Source organism: Calliphora vicina, chromosome 3, assembly GCF_958450345.1.
Source record: "Calliphora vicina chromosome 3, idCalVici1.1, whole genome shotgun sequence".
Lineage (NCBI taxonomy): Eukaryota > Metazoa > Arthropoda > Insecta > Diptera > Calliphoridae > Calliphora > Calliphora vicina.
Window position 1 is genome coordinate 119,090,770 of NC_088782.1, and position 19,655 is coordinate 119,110,424.

Consider the following 19,655-nt stretch of genomic DNA (forward strand, 5'->3'; position numbering starts at 1 on the left):
TCTTAAAATTAAACAAATTATAAAAAAAGGAACCTGCAATACAGATTTAAAATATTTATAAAATATAAATTTTAGCAAGAGAAGGCAGTTTTAAACAAAAAAAATAATAAAATTTAAACAAAAATTTCAAAATTATTTCCAAAATTTTTTTTTTTTTTGGATATTGTAATAAATACTGCATACAATTTAAAATTTTCTTAAAAACTAACTTATTTTTTAAAATTGCTTTATCAATTTTGGTTTCAAAACGTTTTTAATTATATAAATTACTAAAATTATCACAGTTTTCTCTTATAAGAAATAATTAAAAACTATTTCGAAAACCTTTACATCTAAATATATAAAATTAAACCATTAACATAATTATAATTAGCAATCAGTTCCATACTACTAAGATTTAAAGCTCACAGAAAAGATTTTTATAAAACACAAAATTCTGTTAATTTTCAACTTGATATTCAATTGGCCAAATAAGTTTTTATTAGTGAATTTTCATAACCTTTAAATCTTGGTAATACATTACCTTACCATTTCTTAAAACCCTTTAAGAGTTTTTTAATCCCTTTATTCTTTATATATATAACTAAAAAGCTAATCAATTCTGGGAATGTTTATTGTAACTAACTCCTCTACCTTTCCCTTTCGCTCCCCCTCATGTCTTACATTGTATTCTCAAACTTATATACAACAAAGATCTAAATAATACTAAAAGTACAAATAAATACATAAATTGCTGTTGTAATGTAACATTTTCCAAATCCAAAAATCTCAACAACACTCGAGGATCACTGAAATGACAATAGATTTCATTACAATCTAAAGTTTCACGGCCATAACCAAACAAAGTTAGAATCAGTGCCACTACACCGTTACGCATAAAACTGGTTTTCATGGAGAAATTCATAAGTTCGGGGATTTGAGGAGCAAAATCGAAACCGTAAATAGCTAGACCAATGAAGGAGGCTATGATCATGGGACCCACCACGGAACCGTTCTGAAAGGAAAAAAAAATATTTTTAGTTAAGATTTTCATTATAAAATTCAGTGTTTTTTAATGGAAAGCTTTAATTTTTGAAAGTTTCTTAAGAAAAGATTTATCGAAAAGGCTTTTCAGCTTTTTAGGAAAAAATTTATTGAGAAAAGCTTTAATTTATTGAAGCCTTTTCTTTTATTAAGGTATATTGAAAGTATTCTAGAAGAGCTTTATTATATTTTGTTTATAAACTAGTTTCTATAAAAGCTTTTCAGATTTTTTTGAAATTTTATTAAGACAAGTTTATAACAATAGAACTCTTTTTAGAAAAGTTTTTATTTTTAAAGCTTTTTAAAAATATTTTTTTAAAAAAGCTTTTATTTTTGAAAGTTGTTTAAGCATGTTTTTAGAAAAAGCTTTTATTTATTAATTTATTTTAGAAGAGCTTTTAAAAGTTTATAACTATAGAACTCTTTTTGGAAAGTTTTTATTTTTAAAGCTTTAAAATATTTTTTTTTAAAAGCTTTTATTTTTGAAAGTTGTTTAAGCATGTTTTTAGAAAGTTTAGCTTTTAAAAGTTTATAACTATAGAACTCTTTTTAGAAAAATTCTTATTTTGAAAGCTTTAAAATATTTTTTTTAAAAGCTTTTATTTTTGAATGTTGTTTAAGCATGTTTTTAGAAAAAGCTTTTATTTATTAATTTATTTTAGAAGAGCTTTTATTTATTGGAAGGTTTTTAGTAAAATGTTTATTGAGATAAGCTTTTATTTTTAAAAATATTTTTTTAAAAGCTTTTAAACAAGCGTTTATTTTTGAAAGTTGTTTAGCATGTTTATTTATTAATTTATTTTGGAAGAGCTTTTATTTATTGGAAGCTTTTTAGTAAAATGTTTATTGAGATAAGCTTTTGTTTATTAAAAGCTTTTATTTTTAAAAACATTTTTTGAAATTTTATTAAGACAGGTTTGTAACTATAGAACTCTTTTTAGAAAAGTTTTTATTTTGAAAGCTTTTTAAAAATATTTTTTTTAAAAGCTTTTAAACAAGCGTTAAGTTTTGAAAGTTTTTAAGCATGTTTTTAGAAGAAGCTTTTATTTATTAATTTATTTTAGAAGAGCTTTTATTTATTGGAAGCTTTTTAGTAAAATTTTTATTGAGATAATCTTTAATTTATTAAAATTATGACAAGTTTATAACCATAGAACTCTTTTTAGAAAAGTTTTTATTTTGAAAGCTTTTTAAAAAACTTTCAAAATAATTTTTTTTAAAAGCTTTTTAACAAGCGTTTATTTTTAAAAGTTTTTTAAGCATGTTTTTAGAAAAAGCTTTTATTTATTAAATTATTTTAGAAGAGCTTTTATTTACTGGAAGCTTTTTAGTAAAATGTTTATCGAGATAAGCTTTTGTTTATTAAAAGCTTTTATTTTTAAAAATATTTTTAGCTGTTATTCCTAAAAAAAAACATTAATTGATTGAAAGCTTTCATTTATTGAAAGTTTTTTTATGCTTTTGTTTGTAAAAATCTTAGTTTGTAAAAATGTCTGCAGTAAAGCTTTGTATCCTTTATTTTTTGGAATCTTTTTAGGTAAGTTTGTAGAAAAAGCTTTTTAGCTTTTATTTAGAAATTTATTTTAGAAAAGCTTTAATTTATTAGAAGCTTTTTAGTAAATTTTTTATTGAGATTGAGCTTTAATTTATTAAAAGCTTATAGCTTATTAAATAAAAATAAAACTTTTCTATTTAAAGCTTTTTCAATTTATTTAGAAAGCTTTCTAGAAAATAGTTTTTTTAGAAAGCTTTCTATAGAAAAGTTTTATTTTTAGAAAGATTTTTAATTTTTATTTATTGAAAGCTTATTTATAGAAAACTTTAAATTATTGTGCTTTTTTAATGCTTTAATTGATGGAGAGAGGCTGTTAGAAAAGTTAATAGGAAGCTTTTAGGAAAGCTTTAAAAATGTATTTCAAATAAATTAAGAAAACTCTGTTTAATTTTGTAATAATTTAAGCAAAAGCTTTATATTTTTAGAAAATCGAATAAAAACTTTGTTATTATTATTGACATTTTTCAATAGGTCTCTTACCGTTATACTAAATGTTGCTCCTATGGACAAACCCAAACCTTCGGCCACAAAAGAGGTCATTAGACCCACAGAAATAAATATAGCAAAACGCCACCATTGCGGAGGAAAGCCAGTCATCCAATAAATAATGGTTAAATAAATAACATTGTATACAATCTAAATGAAATAAAGAAATTAATGATAGGAAAAGTAATTTTCAATAAAAAAAATATACCTGCAAAGGCAAACGACTAATACTCAAGGCCATATAATAGGGAGTCAAGGAATACCAGTGATTGAAAGTTTCCTTTTTAACAATTTTCACCTCTAAAGGAACTAATAAAAGGAAAACAAATGAAATATTTTAATTTTAAATACTCCTCAAGGATTGGTTCTTTTAACTACTTACATGTCAATACTGGTATCGTTACCTGGGTATAGGCAATCATCAAGATGGCGCTTATGCAAAATTTCAAATGGGCAAACATATGAGAGCCCTGATTGCCCAGATTATAAAAAAGCATACCTTAAAATTAAAAAAAAGAAATGAAAATGAGTTATATTTCGCTAGATACAGCTTCTTTTTTCACTCAAAACTCACCAAAAAACAAACCCACCATGGTGTGGTGTATAAATTGTATCAATATGGGTATACGAGCCCTTAAAATACGCAAAAACATAACTCGAGACAATACACAAAACTGCTGGAAGCCCGAGGTGCCATCATGGGATTTTGAGAGACTCTTTGAAAAGGTTTTCATGTGATCAAACAGCAGGGAAGTGCCAGCATAGAAAGAGTTATGAGATTTTGTTAATATAGAAGTTAAACCGGGAGTTTGATTGATCTCAGGGAAGAATGTGGTGACTGCATGGCGAAATATAAAAGATTGAGGTTCGGGTAGGGGATTTGTAACGCCTTCAATGGTTCCACTTTTGATTGTATCCACAGGTGGTGTAAAGATGAGTTTGCCATTGTCGGTGAGGACGGCCAAGTAGTTGATGGCAGTAAGACCTTCGAAATCGCAAAGTTCGATGACTATAAAAATGTTAAATATTAAAAATAAATTTAATTACAATATAATTTAATAATATCAACTTACTATAATCCGAGGGACTGTAATGTTTGGGACACTCCTTCTGGGCATGCCCTAGAAACGGCACTAAACCCAGGGGCGGTCCCTGATACACGCACTTTCCCTGGGCCAAAACATAAACATTATCGAAATAATTGAAAACCGAGGCGGAGGGCTGATGTATGGTACACACCACCGTATGACCCTGCTTGGCCAAATTACTCAGCAGTCTTACACACTGCAAAGCCGTCACTTCATCCAAACCGCTGGTGGGTTCATCCAAGAAAAATATTTTTGGATTTGCCACCAATTCCAAAGCCACCGACAGACGTTTTCTCTCACCACCACTCAATTTATTGGCTTTCACCGTACGTCTGTGATTTAAATTGAGATTCACTAAAATCTCTTCTATTAATTGTTTCTTATTTTTGCGACAGTCATGTTTTAGCTTAAGATCACAGGACAAATGCATAAGTTCTTCAACTGAGAGCAGAGTTTGATGATGATCTTCTTGGGTAATATAGCAAGAGTTTTTGCGATCGATTTTTAAATGGCCAGACACACCGGAAGTGCTAAAAGGAAAATCATGTAAATTTTAAACAAATTCTTTTTTATTTTATTTTAATAAACAACTCTTACCAATATCCTGATATGGCATTTAAAAGGCTACTCTTGCCGGCTCCGGAAGGTCCCATAATGGCCGATAACTGGCCATTGCGAAAACTGCCACTAACGCCTTTGAGTATTTCATGCTGGCCAATAACTTTTACTAAAAATAAAAAAATATTTATTTTTTTTAAATTTTGCAAAAATTTCATTGGGGATTTTTACTAATTAATTTGGGAATTCATTTATTTAAAATATTTTTATGGTTTTTGCATAAATATCATACTATTAATACATTTTTTATATAAAACCTTTTTCCCAGGAATTTCCAAAATTTTGGGGATTTAGGGATTTTTTTCAATTAATTTGGGAATTAAAATTTTTTTAAAAAACAAGCTTTCTTTTAATCAAAATATAAATTTTACTAATATTTTTTATCTAGAGACTCGTTTAACACTTCCCCACTTTAAGGGATTTTCCCACATAATTTTGGGAATTCATTCATTTCAATATTTAATCATATTTGTGTATTATAAAGAAGAATTTTATAATTTTGTTTAAAAAAAATAAAACAATTTTCTTAATATTTCTGATGATTTGGGTATTTTTCATAATTAATTTGGGAATTCATTTATTTAAAATATTTTTATAGTTTTTGCATAAATATCATACTATTAATACATTTTTTATATAGAATCTTATTTCCAGGAATTTCCAAAATTTTGGGGATTTAGGGATTTTTTTAAATTAATTTGGGAATTAACATTTCTTTAAAAAACAAGCTTTCTTTTAATAAAAATATAAATTTTACTAATATTTTTTATCTAGAGACTCGTTTAGCACTTCCCCAGTTTTGGGGATTTTATCAAATAATTTTGGGAATTAATTTTTTGAAATATTTAATCATATTTGTGTATTATAAAGAAGAATTTTATATTTTTTTTGAAAAAATAAAACAATTTTCTTAATATTTCTTATGATCCCAGTTTGGGGATTTTTCATAATTAATTTGGGAATTAATTTATTTAAAAATTTTTAAAGATTTTGCTTAAACAGCTTACTATTAATAAATTTTTCATATAAAACCTTTTTTCCAGGAATTTCCTAAACTTTGGGGATTTAGGGATTTTTTAAATTAATTTTGGGAATTCAAAATTGTTTAAAAAACAAGCTTTCTTTTAATCAAAATATAAATTTTACTAATATTTTTTATCTAGAGACTCGTTTAACACTTCCCCACTTTAAGGGATTTTCCCACATAATTTTGGGAATTCATTCATTTCAATATTTAATCATATTTGTGTATTATAAAGAAGAATTTTATAATTTTTTTAAAAAATAAAACAATTTTCTTAATATTTCTTATGATCCCAGTTTGGGGATTTTTAATAATTAATTTGGGAATTCATATATTTAAAATATGTTTATGGTTTTTGCATAAATATCATACTATTAATAAATTTTTTATATAAAACCTTTTTCCCAGGAACTTTCTTAACTTTGGGGATTTAGGGATTTTTTTCAATTAATTTGGGAATTAAAATTTTTTTAAAAAACAAGCTTTCTTTTAATCAAAATATAAATTTTACTAATATTTTTTATCTAGAGACTCGTTTAACACTTCCCCACTTTAAGGGATTTTCCCACATAATTTTGGGAATTCATTAATTTCAATATTTAATCATATTTGTGTATTATAAAGAAGAATTTTATAATTTTTTTTAAAAAAATAAAACAATTTTCTTAATAAAACACTTCCCCACTTTAAGGGATTTTCCCACATAATTTTGGGAATACATTAATTTCAATATTTAATCATATTTGTGTATTATAAAGAAGAATTTTATAATTTTTTTTAAAAAATTAAACAATTTTCTTAATATTTCTTATGATCCCAGTTTTGGGATTTTTCATAATTAATTTGGGAATTCATTTATTTAAAATATTTTTACGGTTTTTGCTTAAACAGCTTAATATTAATACATTTTTTATATAAAACCTTTTTCCCAGGAACTTTCTTAACTTTGGGGATTTAGGGATTTTTTTCAATTAATTTGGGAATTAAAATTTTTTTAAAAAACAAGCTTTCTTTTAATCAAAATATAAATTTTACTAATATTTTTTATCTAGAGACTCGTTTAACACTTCCCCACTTTAAGGGATTTTCCCACATAATTTTGGGAATTCATTCATTTCAATATTTAATCATATTTGTGTATTATAAAGAAGAATTTTATAATTTTTTTAAAAAATAAAACAATTTTCTTAATATTTCTTATGATCCCAGTTTGGGGATTTTTAATAATTAATTTGGGAATTCATATATTTAAAATATGTTTATGGTTTTTGCATAAATATCATACTATTAATAAATTTTTTATATAAAACCTTTTTCCCAGGAACTTTCTTAACTTTGGGGATTTAGGGATTTTTTTCAATTAATTTGGGAATTCAAATTTTTTTAAAAAACAAGCTTTCTTTTAATCAAAATATAAATTTTACTAATATTTTTTATCTAGAGACTCGTTTAACACTTCCCCACTTTAAGGGATTTTCCCACATAATTTTGGGAATTCATTAATTTCAATATTTAATCATATTTGTGTATTATAAAGAAGAATTTTATAATTTATATTTAAAAAATTAAACAATTTTCTTAATATTTCTTATGATCCCAGTTTTGGGATTTTTCATATTTAATTTGGGAATTAAATTATTTAAAATATTTTTAAAGATTTAGCTTAAACAGCTTACTATTAATAAATTTTTTATATAAAATCTTATTTCCAGGAATTTCATTAACTTTGGGGATTGAGGGAGTTATTAAATAGATTTTGGGAATTCCAATTTTTTTAAAACACATGAAAAACAAGCTTTATTTTAATAAAAATATAAATTTTACTAATATTTTTAATCTAGAGACTCGTTTAGCACTTCCCCAGTTTTGGGCATTTTATCAAATAATTTTGGGAATTAATGTTTTGAAATATTTAATAATATATGTGTATTACTAAGAAGAATTTTATATATTTTTTTGAAAAATAAAACAATTTTCTTAATATTTCTTATGATCCCAGTTTGGGAATTTTTCATATTTAATTTGGGAATTCAATTATTTAAAAAATTTTTATGGTTTTTGCTTAAACAGCTTAATATTAATAAATTTTTCATATAAAACCTTTTTTCCAGGAATTTCCTAAACTTTGGGGATTTAGGGATTTTTTAAATTAATTTTGGGAATTCCAAATTTTTTAAAATACACGTAAAAAACAAACTTTCTTTTAATAAAACTATAAATTTTACTAATATTTTTATCTAGAGACTCGTTTAACACTTCCCCAGTTTTGGGAATTTTCATAAATAATTTTGGGAATTCATTAATTTCAATATTTAATCATATTTGTGTATTATAAAGAAGAATTTTATAATTTTTTTTAAAAAAAATAAAACAATTTTCTTAATATTTCTTATGATCCCAGTTTTGGAATTATTCATATTTAATTTGGGAATTCAATTACATATTTAAAATATTTTTTAAGTTTTTGCTTAATAAATTTTGCATAGGTATAAAACTCTTTTTCCAGGAATTTTCTTAACTTTGGGTATTGAGGGATTTTTAAATTTTATTTTGGGAATTCTTAAATTTGTTGCTTACTCATAGAAAAGAAGATTTATTTTATTGAAAACATAAATTTCATCATTTCCAGTTCAATATTCTTGTCTATAGAACTGTTTAACACTTCCCCAGTTTTGGGGGTTTTTCGAAATCATTCTGGGAACTTCTTAATTTAAGTATTTAATCATGTTTAAGTATAATAATATAGAATTTTATTAATTTTTTGTAAAAATTTACAAGATTCTGTAGGCATTTCTTATAATCCCAGTGTGGGGATTTTCTTTATTACAATTGGGAATTCATTTTTTTATAATATTTTTATAGTTTTGGCATAAACAGCATACTATTAATCAATTTTACATATAAAACCATTTTTCCAGGAATTTTCTAAACTTTGGGGATTGCGGGAGTTTTTAAAATAATTTTGGGAATTCCAAAAATGTTATTATATACATAAAAATTAGCTTTCTTTCATTCCCTATTTTTAGGAAATTTCCTAAATCAGTTTAGCAACTAATTTTTTTTTTTTAATTGTTGCACAATTATGAAAATCTTTGTAGTATGATTTTATAAATTCAGAAAATTTTGTTAGATAAGCTTTAAAAAAAATTAACACTTTTTATTAAAACACTCTTTACTAGTAGTATTTTCACTTTAAGACATTTTGGCGCCTTAGGAAAAATGCAAGTTTTATTCAAATATTTTAAAATTAGCATACGTGCTTACGAATACTTATTTCGTAATACTTAATTAAATAAATTTTTTTACTTAAAATAATAGTAAGTAAAAATTCCCAAAATTTTTAATGAAATTAAATTTAAATTGCTATTAAAGAAAGTATGTTTTTTTTTGCTGTTCTATATTTAATTAAATACCTACAAACATATTTAAATAGCTGTTTTATCTCAAAAGTTTGCTCGTCCCTCTTTAAAAATTAAAAAAAAAATTATCTTAAAACAAATTTCCTCTAGAAAGAATCAATTATTTATTGCACAGTGTGCATTGCACACGCATGTAAATATCATACAACAACAACAAAAAACTCATTTTGTAATACCTCCATATTTAAAATTAATAAACAATAGAGCAGCAACAGCAAGAAAATGAAGAAAACAGAGAACATCAAAACAAAAACAAACTCTTGACATTACGAAATTAACGGTAAGTAAGAACGTGCAAGTTCAACGAAAATACACACACAAACATGTGTGTGTGTACATAATGGCAGCATGTGCCAACAAATTTACAAACAAAACAATAACAAACAAAAATATAAACAGACATTTTGGCACATTTAATAAGATTAGTGTTGCATATTGGCGTAAAAATAAAACGACAAAGAGGTTAAATATAAAGAAACATGAATAAAAGTAATAAAAAAACAAATAAATGTATTATTAAATGTAAAATTAAAAGCATTCAAATGTTTATTTTATAAAATTTTGTTTATTTACCAAAAATTATGTATATTTATAAATCCATCATAGGTATTTTGGTTTATTTAAAATTTGATTAAACGTTTTTCTATATTCTAAACAATAAATGCATGTCAGTAGTAAAAGAGTCATTGAACTTCAAATGTTTTTAAATAATTATGTGTGTATTTTTTGCTAATTAAAGAACAATAATATTTTCCCTAATTATGTAGGCATCTTTCACTTTATTTAATGGAAAATGTGCAAGCGTGTTTTACACTTGCAATAATTGTGAATAAAAAATTTATGAACTGTTGAAAAATAAAGATAAATTAATTATACTTGTAATGAATGAAATGTAAAAGAGATTAAATTAAATGTAATAATAATTATATGCCTTAATTGTTGATCTTTGTTAAGAACTTAACAATTGCATTCTTTTGTCATTTGTCAGGATGAGACATTCATATTAGTTCTTTTCACAGCAAGTAGAACAATGGAAATAAACTATAAATAGAATATATTTTTAAAAATTAACATTGACAGGTAAATTATGATATTTTTAAATTCTTTATTTAAAAGTTAAATAATTAATTTGAACTAATTTCAAAGCATAAAATGCAACCCAGTTAATATTCATTACAAGTAAATCAATTAATTACATTTAATTGAAAATCCATTAAACATTAAGATATAAATCTCTGACTCTCAGTTAAATATTAATAAAATTCTAATGATTTTAAATCGCTGTCATATTGTCAGTAATTTTGCAATAACTTTATTTTTAAAAATAACATGTGCTTTAATATAATGGCAATGTGTTTTACAAAAAGTTCAACAAAGTAATAAATAATTTATACTCACACGAGTATACTGTTTAAAATTCTTAAAATAAAACTTGGCAAACAAATTTTAAATGTAAAATTAAACTTATATACACATATTTATTCATAAAACGTTTTTAACCTAATTTTATCTTACAATTTAATTTTCATGTTTCTGTACAAATTTATAACATGCTCAAAATTGTCGGATAAATTAATTTTAAAAAAGAACAGGCAGCTCATTTTATACATGTTTCAAATTTAAATAAAAAAAATTAAGTTTGGCTAAAAATTTAAGAATTCCCAAAATAAAATTAAAAAATTCCTCAATGCCCAAAGTTAAGAAAATTTCTGAAAACAATGTTTTATAACTAAAATTTAAAAATACTAAGCTGTTTATGCCAAAACTATCAAAATATTATAAAAAAATAAATTCCCAATTGAAATTAAGAAAATCCCCACACTGGGATTATAAGAAATTCCTACAGAATCTTGTAAATTTTTACAAAAAATTAATAAAATTCTATATTATAATAATTAAACATGATTAAATATTTAAATTAATAAATTCCCAAACACATTTCGAAAAATCCCCAAAACTGGGGAAGTTTTAAACAGGTCTAGAGACAAAAATATTGTTCTTGAAATGTTGAAATTTATATTTTCTATAAAAGAAATCTTATTTTTTATGAGTAAACTAGAAATTTAAGAATTCCCAAAATAAAATTAAAAAATCCCTCAATCAAAAAGTTTTATAACTAAAATTTCCAATTAAAATTTAAAAAAAAACCCAAACTGGATTTATACAAAATTTTCCAAAAATTTAATAAATTCCTATTTCTAAATATAAAGCAATGTATTTACAAACATAGTATTAATTTTCTTTAAATCTTTTATATCCATAAAACCGATTTTTATCTATTTTAGTAGTTTTCAACAAATTTCTTAGCACATTACTGCTTTGTAGTTGGCCACACTTTTATTTTTTAACGGTTTTCTCACACTGCCGTTATTTTCTTCTCTCTCTCATTTGCAATCTTTTTGTAAACAAAACAGTGATGCCAAGTATTTATAACCCTAAAAAAGGACAAGAGAGCTAAAAATTAATTAAAATCTGAGTTAAGTTAATTCGTTTATTAAAAACTGTATTTTTAACACATAAAGTTATTTGTTTTAAGTTATTTTCATAATTAAATGATTCTTTTTAGTATTAACTTAAACTTTTAGGACAAAAAGTAGAAATTCGAAACCAATTTGAAATTTTTTTGAAGTAAAATGGTTATTGTGATTGCTGAGCCTTATAGAATCATGGAATGCTTAAATTCCATGATGAGAAAAGTAACCTAAGATTTCGTTATTCCATTTTGAAGCATTTGAGGGTCTTCTGTTATTTAAATTTAAATATATTTGACACATATTTTTCTCTATTATACCATAAACAATGACCACAAACAATTTGCGTTGATAGAATTAAATAAATCTTAATTGAAATGTATCACAGCGTTAGTGACAGCCACAAAGACCCCTTAGCATGTGACACGTACAATTCTAAAGAGGTGATATTTCACATACAGTGTTTTAGAAAAATAATGCAACAATTATTTTATGATACATATTTAGAGAAATATGTATAATTCAAACAAAGGAATGAGGTTTCTTATTATCTCGTTTTTGCATTTTACGTAGAATACTTGTCAAACTTTAGACGAAATAAAAAGGCGATGTTGCCAGAAACAAGTTTGTTAATGACTTTCGTTGAAATCATTAAGATTTCAAAATAAATGTATCCATTGAACCCAGCACACTTCCAGTTTTTATTCATGTTTTATTTAAATAATGTTTTCAAGGTTTTTTTTACTTTTCTTTTAATATGCATCTTTATCTGCATTAAACTTTTCTCACGAATTATTAAAAATGTCAATAAACTTTGTCACCTGCAAACTGTCATTTATTCCAGTTACTAGAAAATTAATTCTTAAACTCTCATTTAACACTTTATGTCATGACAAACTGGCAGTTAATTGAATTCAAAACTTATTTTTAATGTAAGTTTGCAACACCTTTATTTGCATTTTAATATAAAATAAGTTTTAAATTTACAAGATTTATTAATTACGGAAATGTATAAATAGTTGTTGAAATGTTTTCATTCACTATGACTTTAACATACACAGTAGTCATTTATTATTTAAACAATTAATTAATTACAGCAAAAAAAAAACTGCTTTTTAATTGTATTTTTAATTAACTTTTCAGATCATGAATTGTTTTCATTAACTGATGATCAGTGATTGTTTTACAAATCTATTTAGATGTAAGTAATCAAGCTTGATCAGGGTAATAAATATTAAAAATTAATTATATGGTAAAAAACTATATACAGTTTTTATAAATATTGTTTTGACAGCAGTTTAACAATAGTTTAAGTGAGTAAAAACAGATTCATCATAAGACTATATAAAGACCTGCGATTGAAAATATACTAAGGCTTAGTTTAGCTTTAATCGTGGGTCTTTATAAAGACTCAGTTTTACTTCAGTCGTAGGGATTTATAAAGTCTTAGTTTAGCTTCAATCGTGGCTCTTTATAAAGTCTTAGTTTAGCTTCAATTTTCAAAACTCTTTATAACGTCTTAGTTATGCTTCAAATGGGGGTCTTTATAAAGTCTTAGTTTAGCTTCAATCGTGATCCTATATAAAGTTAAAAAGTAGTAGCTAATTTACTACTTTTTCGAAATAGAATATACATAAACTTAATTTCCTTCAATATTAAGATTTGAGGAATCATATTCATATATTTTGTGGAAAAGTAGTATTTCTACTACTATTTCAAAATTAAAAAATAAACATATTTTTCCAATCACTCCTACATATTTAATTAATTCCACTATAATTTTTCTTATGATCCCAGTTTTGGGATTTTTCATATTTAATTTGGGAATTAAATTATTTAAAATATTTTTAAAGATTTAGCTTAAACAGCTTACTATTAATAAATTTTTTATATAAAATCTTATTTCCAGGAATTTCATTAACTTTGGGGATTGAGGGAGTTATTAAATAGATTTTGGGAATTCCAATTTTTTTAAAACACATGAAAAACAAGCTTTATTTTAATAAAAATATAAATTTTACTAATATTTTTAATCTAGAGACTCGTTTAGCACTTCCCCAGTTTTGGGCATTTTATCAAATAATTTTGGGAATTAATGTTTTGAAATATTTAATAATATATGTGTATTACTAAGAAGAATTTTATATATTTTTTTGAAAAATAAAACAATTTTCTTAATATTTCTTATGATCCCAGTTTGGGAATTTTTCATAAAAAAAACGTTTCTCAAATTATTTTCGTTTTAGAAAAACTATTTTTTTTATTTAAAAATAAATTTTCTAGCTTTACAGAGGAAGTCCATCTAAAAATTCTACAATTAATAATAAAAATTATGGGTATTTTACATAGCTAGGGGGTAAAAGTTTTATATTTATTCAAAAGAAGACTTCAAAATCTTTCAACTAAAGAAAAAATCAGGGAAAATACTTCTTTATTTCTTTAGTTATAAAGTTTTGAAACAAGTTTTGACTACGTTACAAAATTCATGTTTCTGTGCAAAATTTTAATATCAAATTTTTTTTCATAGTTTGCAGGATTTTATAGCTAGGGTCATCATATTTGGTTTATTTATAGAGAAAGATATCGTTGATAAAATGCCATGATTAAAATTTAAAAAGGCTTACAACCTTAGATTTTATAAGCGTTTAAACCCAAAACGCCCATATTTCCCCAAGTGGGCGTGGCTATGTAAGAAAAAATTGTAGATCATATGAAAGCCCACTTCCAAATCTATCAGATGGCGAAAACTATAATCTGATAGCTGTCTTAGTTTTCAAGTTATTACGTGTGCAAGAAAATTTGTTACGTGACATTTACCTTCTGCTTGATTATGTTCTCCTAGTACTGAGAGAAAAAAATTGAATTTTTGGAAATCATTTTTAAGCGGCATAATTTTATATTTAGAAAATTGCTTATATCTCTAACAGATTAAGGCCAATCTATATGAAATTTGAAATGAGACTAGAAGAAGATTCCATCAACTTGGTTGGGAAGACAAATTTTGTCAAAGCTTTACAATTTCGGTTTTATAAGCGTTTAAACCTTTAAATTAATATATCCTCATAGTGGGCATGGCAATAGGCTTATAATTTGTGAGGCAGATGGTAGACAATTTTAAACTCTATAAGATAGTGAAGAAATTGTGTAAAATATCCACTTAGTTTTTGAGTTATAACATATAAAGTAAAACTGATTCACTTTTAGAAGCGTTTTTCAAGATTCAATTTGAAATATCTCTGTTTAGACATAGCTATGGAGTAAAAGTTGTATATTTATTCAAAAGAAGATTTCAAAATCTTTCACCTAAAGAAAAAATCATGGCAAATGCTTATTTAATTTTGCAGTTATAAGGTTTAGAACAAACTTTTGACTACGACACAAAATTCTTATTGTGCAAAATTTTAATGTAACATTTTTGTTTAAAGCTTGCTGGATTTTATAGCTATGATCACCATATTTGGCTTATTTATAGAGAAAGATATCGTTGATAAAATGCCATGATTAAAATTTAAAAAGACTTACAACCTTAGATTTTATAAGCGTTTAAACCATAAACGCCCATATTTCCCCAAGTGGGCGTGGCTTTGGAAGAAAAAATTGTCGATCATATGAAAGTACACTTCCAAATCTATCAGATGGCGAAAACTATAATTTCTTAGCTGTCTTAGTTTTCGAGTTATTACGTGTAGAAGAAAATTTGTTACGCGACATTTGCCTTCTGCTTGATTATGTTCTCCTAGTACTTGACAGAAAAATTGGAATTTTTGAAAATCATTTTTTAGCGGCATAATTTAATATTTAGAAAATTGCTTATATCTCTAACAGATTACGACCAATCTATATGAAATTTTCGCCATCTTATAGATTTGGAAGAGGACTTTCATATAATCGAATATTTTTTTGCCCATAGCCACGCCCACTTGGGGAAATATGGTCGTTTTTTGTTTAAACGCTTATAAAATCTAAGGTTGTAAGTCTTTTGAAATTTTAATGATGGCATTTTATCGGCGATATCTTTTTCTATAAATAAACCAAAAATGGTGATCATAACTATAAAATCCAGCAAGCTTTAAACAAAAATGTGATATTAAAATTTTGCACAAGAAACATGAATTTTGTGTCGTAGTCAAAATTTTGTTCTAAACCTTATAGCAGCAAAATTAAATAAGTATTTGCCATGATTTTTTCTTTAGATTAAAGATTTTAAAGTGTTCTTTCGAATAAATAAAAAACTTTGACCCCCTATCTATAACTACAAAGAGATATTTCAAATTTAATCTTGAAAAACGCTTCTGAAAGTGAAAAAGTTTTATTAAATTAGTGATAACTCGAAAACTAAGTGGATATTTTACACAATTTCTTCACTATCTTATAGAGTTTAAAATTGTCTACCATCTGCTTTAGAAATTTTAAGCCTATTGTCATGCCCAGTATGAAGATATTTCAATTTAAAGTTTTAAACGCTTATAAAACCGAAATTGTATAGCTTTGACAAAATTTTTCTTACCAACCAAGTTGATGGAATCTTCTTCTAGTCTCATTTCAAATTTCATATAGATTGGCCTTAATCTGTTAGAGATATAAGCAATTTTCTAAATATTAAATTATGCCACTAAAAAAATTATTTTCAAAAATTCAAATTTTGTCAAGTACTAGGAGAACATAATCAAGCAGAAGGTAAATGTCACGTAACAAATTTTCTTGCACACGTCATAACTCGAAAACTAAGACAGCTACTAGATTATAGTTTACGCCATCTTATAGATTTGGAAGTGGACTTTCATATGATCTACAATTTTTTTGCCCATAGCCACGCCCACTTGGGTAAATATGGGCGTTTTGGGTTTAAACACTTATAAAATCGAAGGTTGTAAGCCTATTTAAATTTTAATCATGGCATTTTATCGGCGATATATTTTTCTATAAATAAACCAAATATGGTGATCATAGCTATAAAATCCAGCAAGCTTTAAACAAAAATGTTACATTAAAATTTTGCACAACGAGAATTTTGTGTCGTAGTCAAAAGTTTGTTCTAAACCTTATAACTGCAAAATTAAATAAGCATTTAACATGATTTTTTCTTTAGGTGAACGATTTTAAATTCTTCTTTTTAATAAATGAAAAATTTTGAACCCCTAGCTATGTCTAAAAAGAGATATTTAAAATAAAATCTTGAAAAACGCTTCTGAAAATGAAAAAGTTTTATTAAATTAGTGATAACTCGAAAACTAAGTGGATATGTTACACAATTTCTTCACTATCTTATAGAGTTTAAAATTGTCTACTTATTTAAAGCTGTCTAGAAAATCTTTTGTTTATTAAAAGCCAGAGATCCAGAATTCAATAATTCTTTAAAAAAAAATTCCTTTTTTTTTGGATTTAATTAAAAATAAAAATTATTTTTTTTTATATTTTATTTACAAAACATGAGTATACATTTAAATTTAACATTATCACCTTTATACAAATAGTTTTTAAACTAAAAATATGTTTAAAAAAAATTATTTAACCAAATATTGGAAATGTTAATGGAAAACAGCTTAAAAATATTGAGAATTTTCTTAAAATTAAACAAATTATAAAAAAGGAACCTGCAATACAGATTTAAAATATTCATAAAATATAAATTTTAGCAAGAGAAGGCAGTTTTAAATAAAAAAAAAAATAATAAAATTTAAACAAAAATTTCAAAATTATTTCCAAAAATTTTGTTTTTTTTTGGATATTGTAATAAATACTGCATACAATTTAAAATTTTCTTAAAAACTAACTTATTTTTTAAAATTGCTTTATCAATTTTGGTTTCAAAACGTTTTTAATTATATAAATTACTAAAATTATCACAGTTTTCTCTTATAAGAAATAATTAAAAACTATTTCGAAAACCTTTACATCTAAATATATAAAATTAAACCATTAACATAATTATAATTAGCAATCAGTTCCATACTACTAAGATTTAAAGCTCACAGAAAAGATTTTTATAAAACACAAAATTCTGTTAATTTTCAACTTGATATTCAATTGGCCAAATAAGTTTTTATTAGTGAATTTTCATAACCTTTAAATCTTGGTAATACATTACCTTACCATTTCTTAAAACCCTTTAAGAGTTTTTTAATCCCTTTATTCTTTATATATATAACTAAAAAGCTAATCAATTCTGGGAATGTTTATTGTAACTAACTCCTCTACCTTTCCCTTTCGCTCCCCCTCATGTCTTACATTGTATTCTCAAACTGATATACAACAAAGATCTAAATAATACTAAAAGTACAAATAAATACATAAATTGCTGTTGTAATGTGACATTTTCCAAATCCAAAAATCTCAACAACACTCGAGGATCACTGAAATGACAATAGATTTCATTACAATCTAAAGTTTCACGGCCATAACCAAACAAAGTTAGAATCAGTGCCACTACACCGTTACGCATAAAACTGGTTTTCATGGAGAAATTCATAAGCTCGGGGATTTGAGGAGCAAAATCGAAACCGTAAATAGCTAGACCAATGAAGGAGGCTATGATCATGGGACCCACCACGGAACCGTTCTGAAAGGAAAAAAAAATTATTTTTAGTTAAGATTTTCATTATAAAATTCAGTGTTTTTTAATGGAAAGCTTTAATTTTTGAAAGTTTCTTAAGAAAAGATTTATCGAAAAGGCTTTTCAGCTTTTTAGGAAAAAATTTATTGAGAAAAGCTTTAATTTATTGAAGCCTTTTCTTTTATTAAGGTATATTGAAAGTATTCTAGAAGAGCTTTATTATATTTTGTTTATAAACTAGTTTCTATAAAAGCTTTTCAGATTTTTTTGAAATTTTATTAAGACAAGTTTATAACAATAGAACTCTTTTTAGAAAAGTTTTTATTTTTAAAGCTTTTTAAAAATATTTTTTTTAAAAAGCTTTTATTTTTGAAAGTTGTTTAAGCATGTTTTTAGAAAAAGCTTTTATTTATTAATTTATTTTAGAAGAGCTTTTAAAAGTTTATAACTATAGAACTCTTTTTAGAAAAGTTTTTATTTTTAAAGCTTTTTAAAAATATTTTTTTTAAAAAGCTTTTATTTTTGAAAGTTGTTTAAGCATGTTTTTAGAAAAAGCTTTTATTTATTAATTTATTTTAGAAGAGCTTTTAAAAGTTTATAACTATAGAACTCTTTTTGGAAAGTTTTTATTTTTAAAGCTTTAAAATATTTTTTTTTAAAAGCTTTTATTTTTGAAAGTTGTTTAAGCATGTTTTTAGAAAAAGCTTTTATTTATTAATTTATTTTAGAAGAGCTTTTATTTATTGGAAGGTTTTTAGTAAAATGTTTATTGAGATAAGCTTTTATTTTTAAAAATATTTTTTAAAAGCTTTTAAACAAGCGTTTATTTTTGAAAGTTGTTTAGCATGTTTATTTATTAATTAATTTTGGAAGAGCTTTTATTTATTGGAAGCTTTTTAGTAAAATGTTTATTGAGATAAGCTTTTGTTTATTAAAAGCTTTTATTTTTAAAAACATTTTTTGAAATTTTATTAAGACAGGTTTGTAACTATAGAACTCTTTTTAGAAAAGTTTTTATTTTGAAAGCTTTTTAAACATATTTTTTTTAAAAGCGTTAATTTTTGAAAGTTTTTAAGCATGTTTTTAGAAGAAGCTTTTATTTATTAATTTATTTTAGAAGAGCTTTTATTTATTGGAAGCTTTTTAGTAAAATGTTTATTGAGATAAGCTTTTGTTTATTAAAAGCTTTTAGTTTTAAAAATATTTTTAGCTGGTATTCATAAAAAAAACGTTTAAAATATTTTTTTTTAAAAGCTTTTAAACAATCGTTTATTTTTGAAAGTTGTTTAGCATGTTTATTTATGAATTTTTTTTAAAAGAGTTTTTATTTATTGGAAGCTTTTTTGTAAAGCTTTTATTTTTAAAAATATTTTTAGCTGTTATTCATAAAAAAAACATTAATTGCTTGAAAGCATTCT

At 24.2% G+C, this 19,655-nt stretch overlaps 2 protein-coding genes across 2 annotated transcripts in view; both read right to left on the reverse strand.

Annotated features, from left to right (window-relative positions):
• Positions 1–652: 652 nt before the first annotated feature.
• LOC135953872 (ATP-binding cassette subfamily G member 4-like) lies at positions 653–12,614 on the reverse strand. The gene is made up of 8 exons (XM_065503895.1): positions 12,559–12,614; positions 4,750–4,879; positions 4,138–4,682; positions 3,639–4,073; positions 3,447–3,563; positions 3,273–3,373; positions 3,059–3,214; positions 653–994 (listed from the first exon to the last, which is right to left on the reverse strand). Exons 2-8 carry the CDS (start codon positions 4,803–4,805, stop codon positions 653–655), a joined length of 1,752 nt encoding a protein of 583 aa, XP_065359967.1. The 5' UTR covers positions 4,806–4,879; positions 12,559–12,614.
• A 5,187-nt stretch (positions 12,615–17,801) lies between these two features.
• Positions 17,802–19,655, reverse strand: part of LOC135953985 (ATP-binding cassette subfamily G member 4-like) — a 34,521-nt gene continuing 32,667 nt past the window's right edge. Inside the window, exon 9 of the mRNA XM_065504028.1 lies at positions 17,802–18,243. Within this exon, the coding sequence (XP_065360100.1) occupies positions 17,902–18,243 (342 nt within the window). The 3' untranslated portion in view covers positions 17,802–17,901. The remainder of the gene's footprint in view (positions 18,244–19,655) is intronic.

Excerpts from the sequence above, each read along its gene's own strand:
- LOC135953872 (XM_065503895.1), bottom strand. The coding sequence starts at position 4,805 with ATGGGACCTTCCGGAGCCGGCAAGAGTAGCCTTTTAAATGCCATATCA. Across the intron at positions 3,374-3,446 it reads AACGATACCAGTATTGACAT|TTCCTTTAGAGGTGAAAATT; the intron begins GTAAGTAGTTAA and ends TCCTTTTATTAG. Across the intron at positions 995-3,058 it reads GAGCAACATTTAGTATAACG|AACGGTTCCGTGGTGGGTCC; the intron begins GTAAGAGACCTA and ends TTTTCCTTTCAG.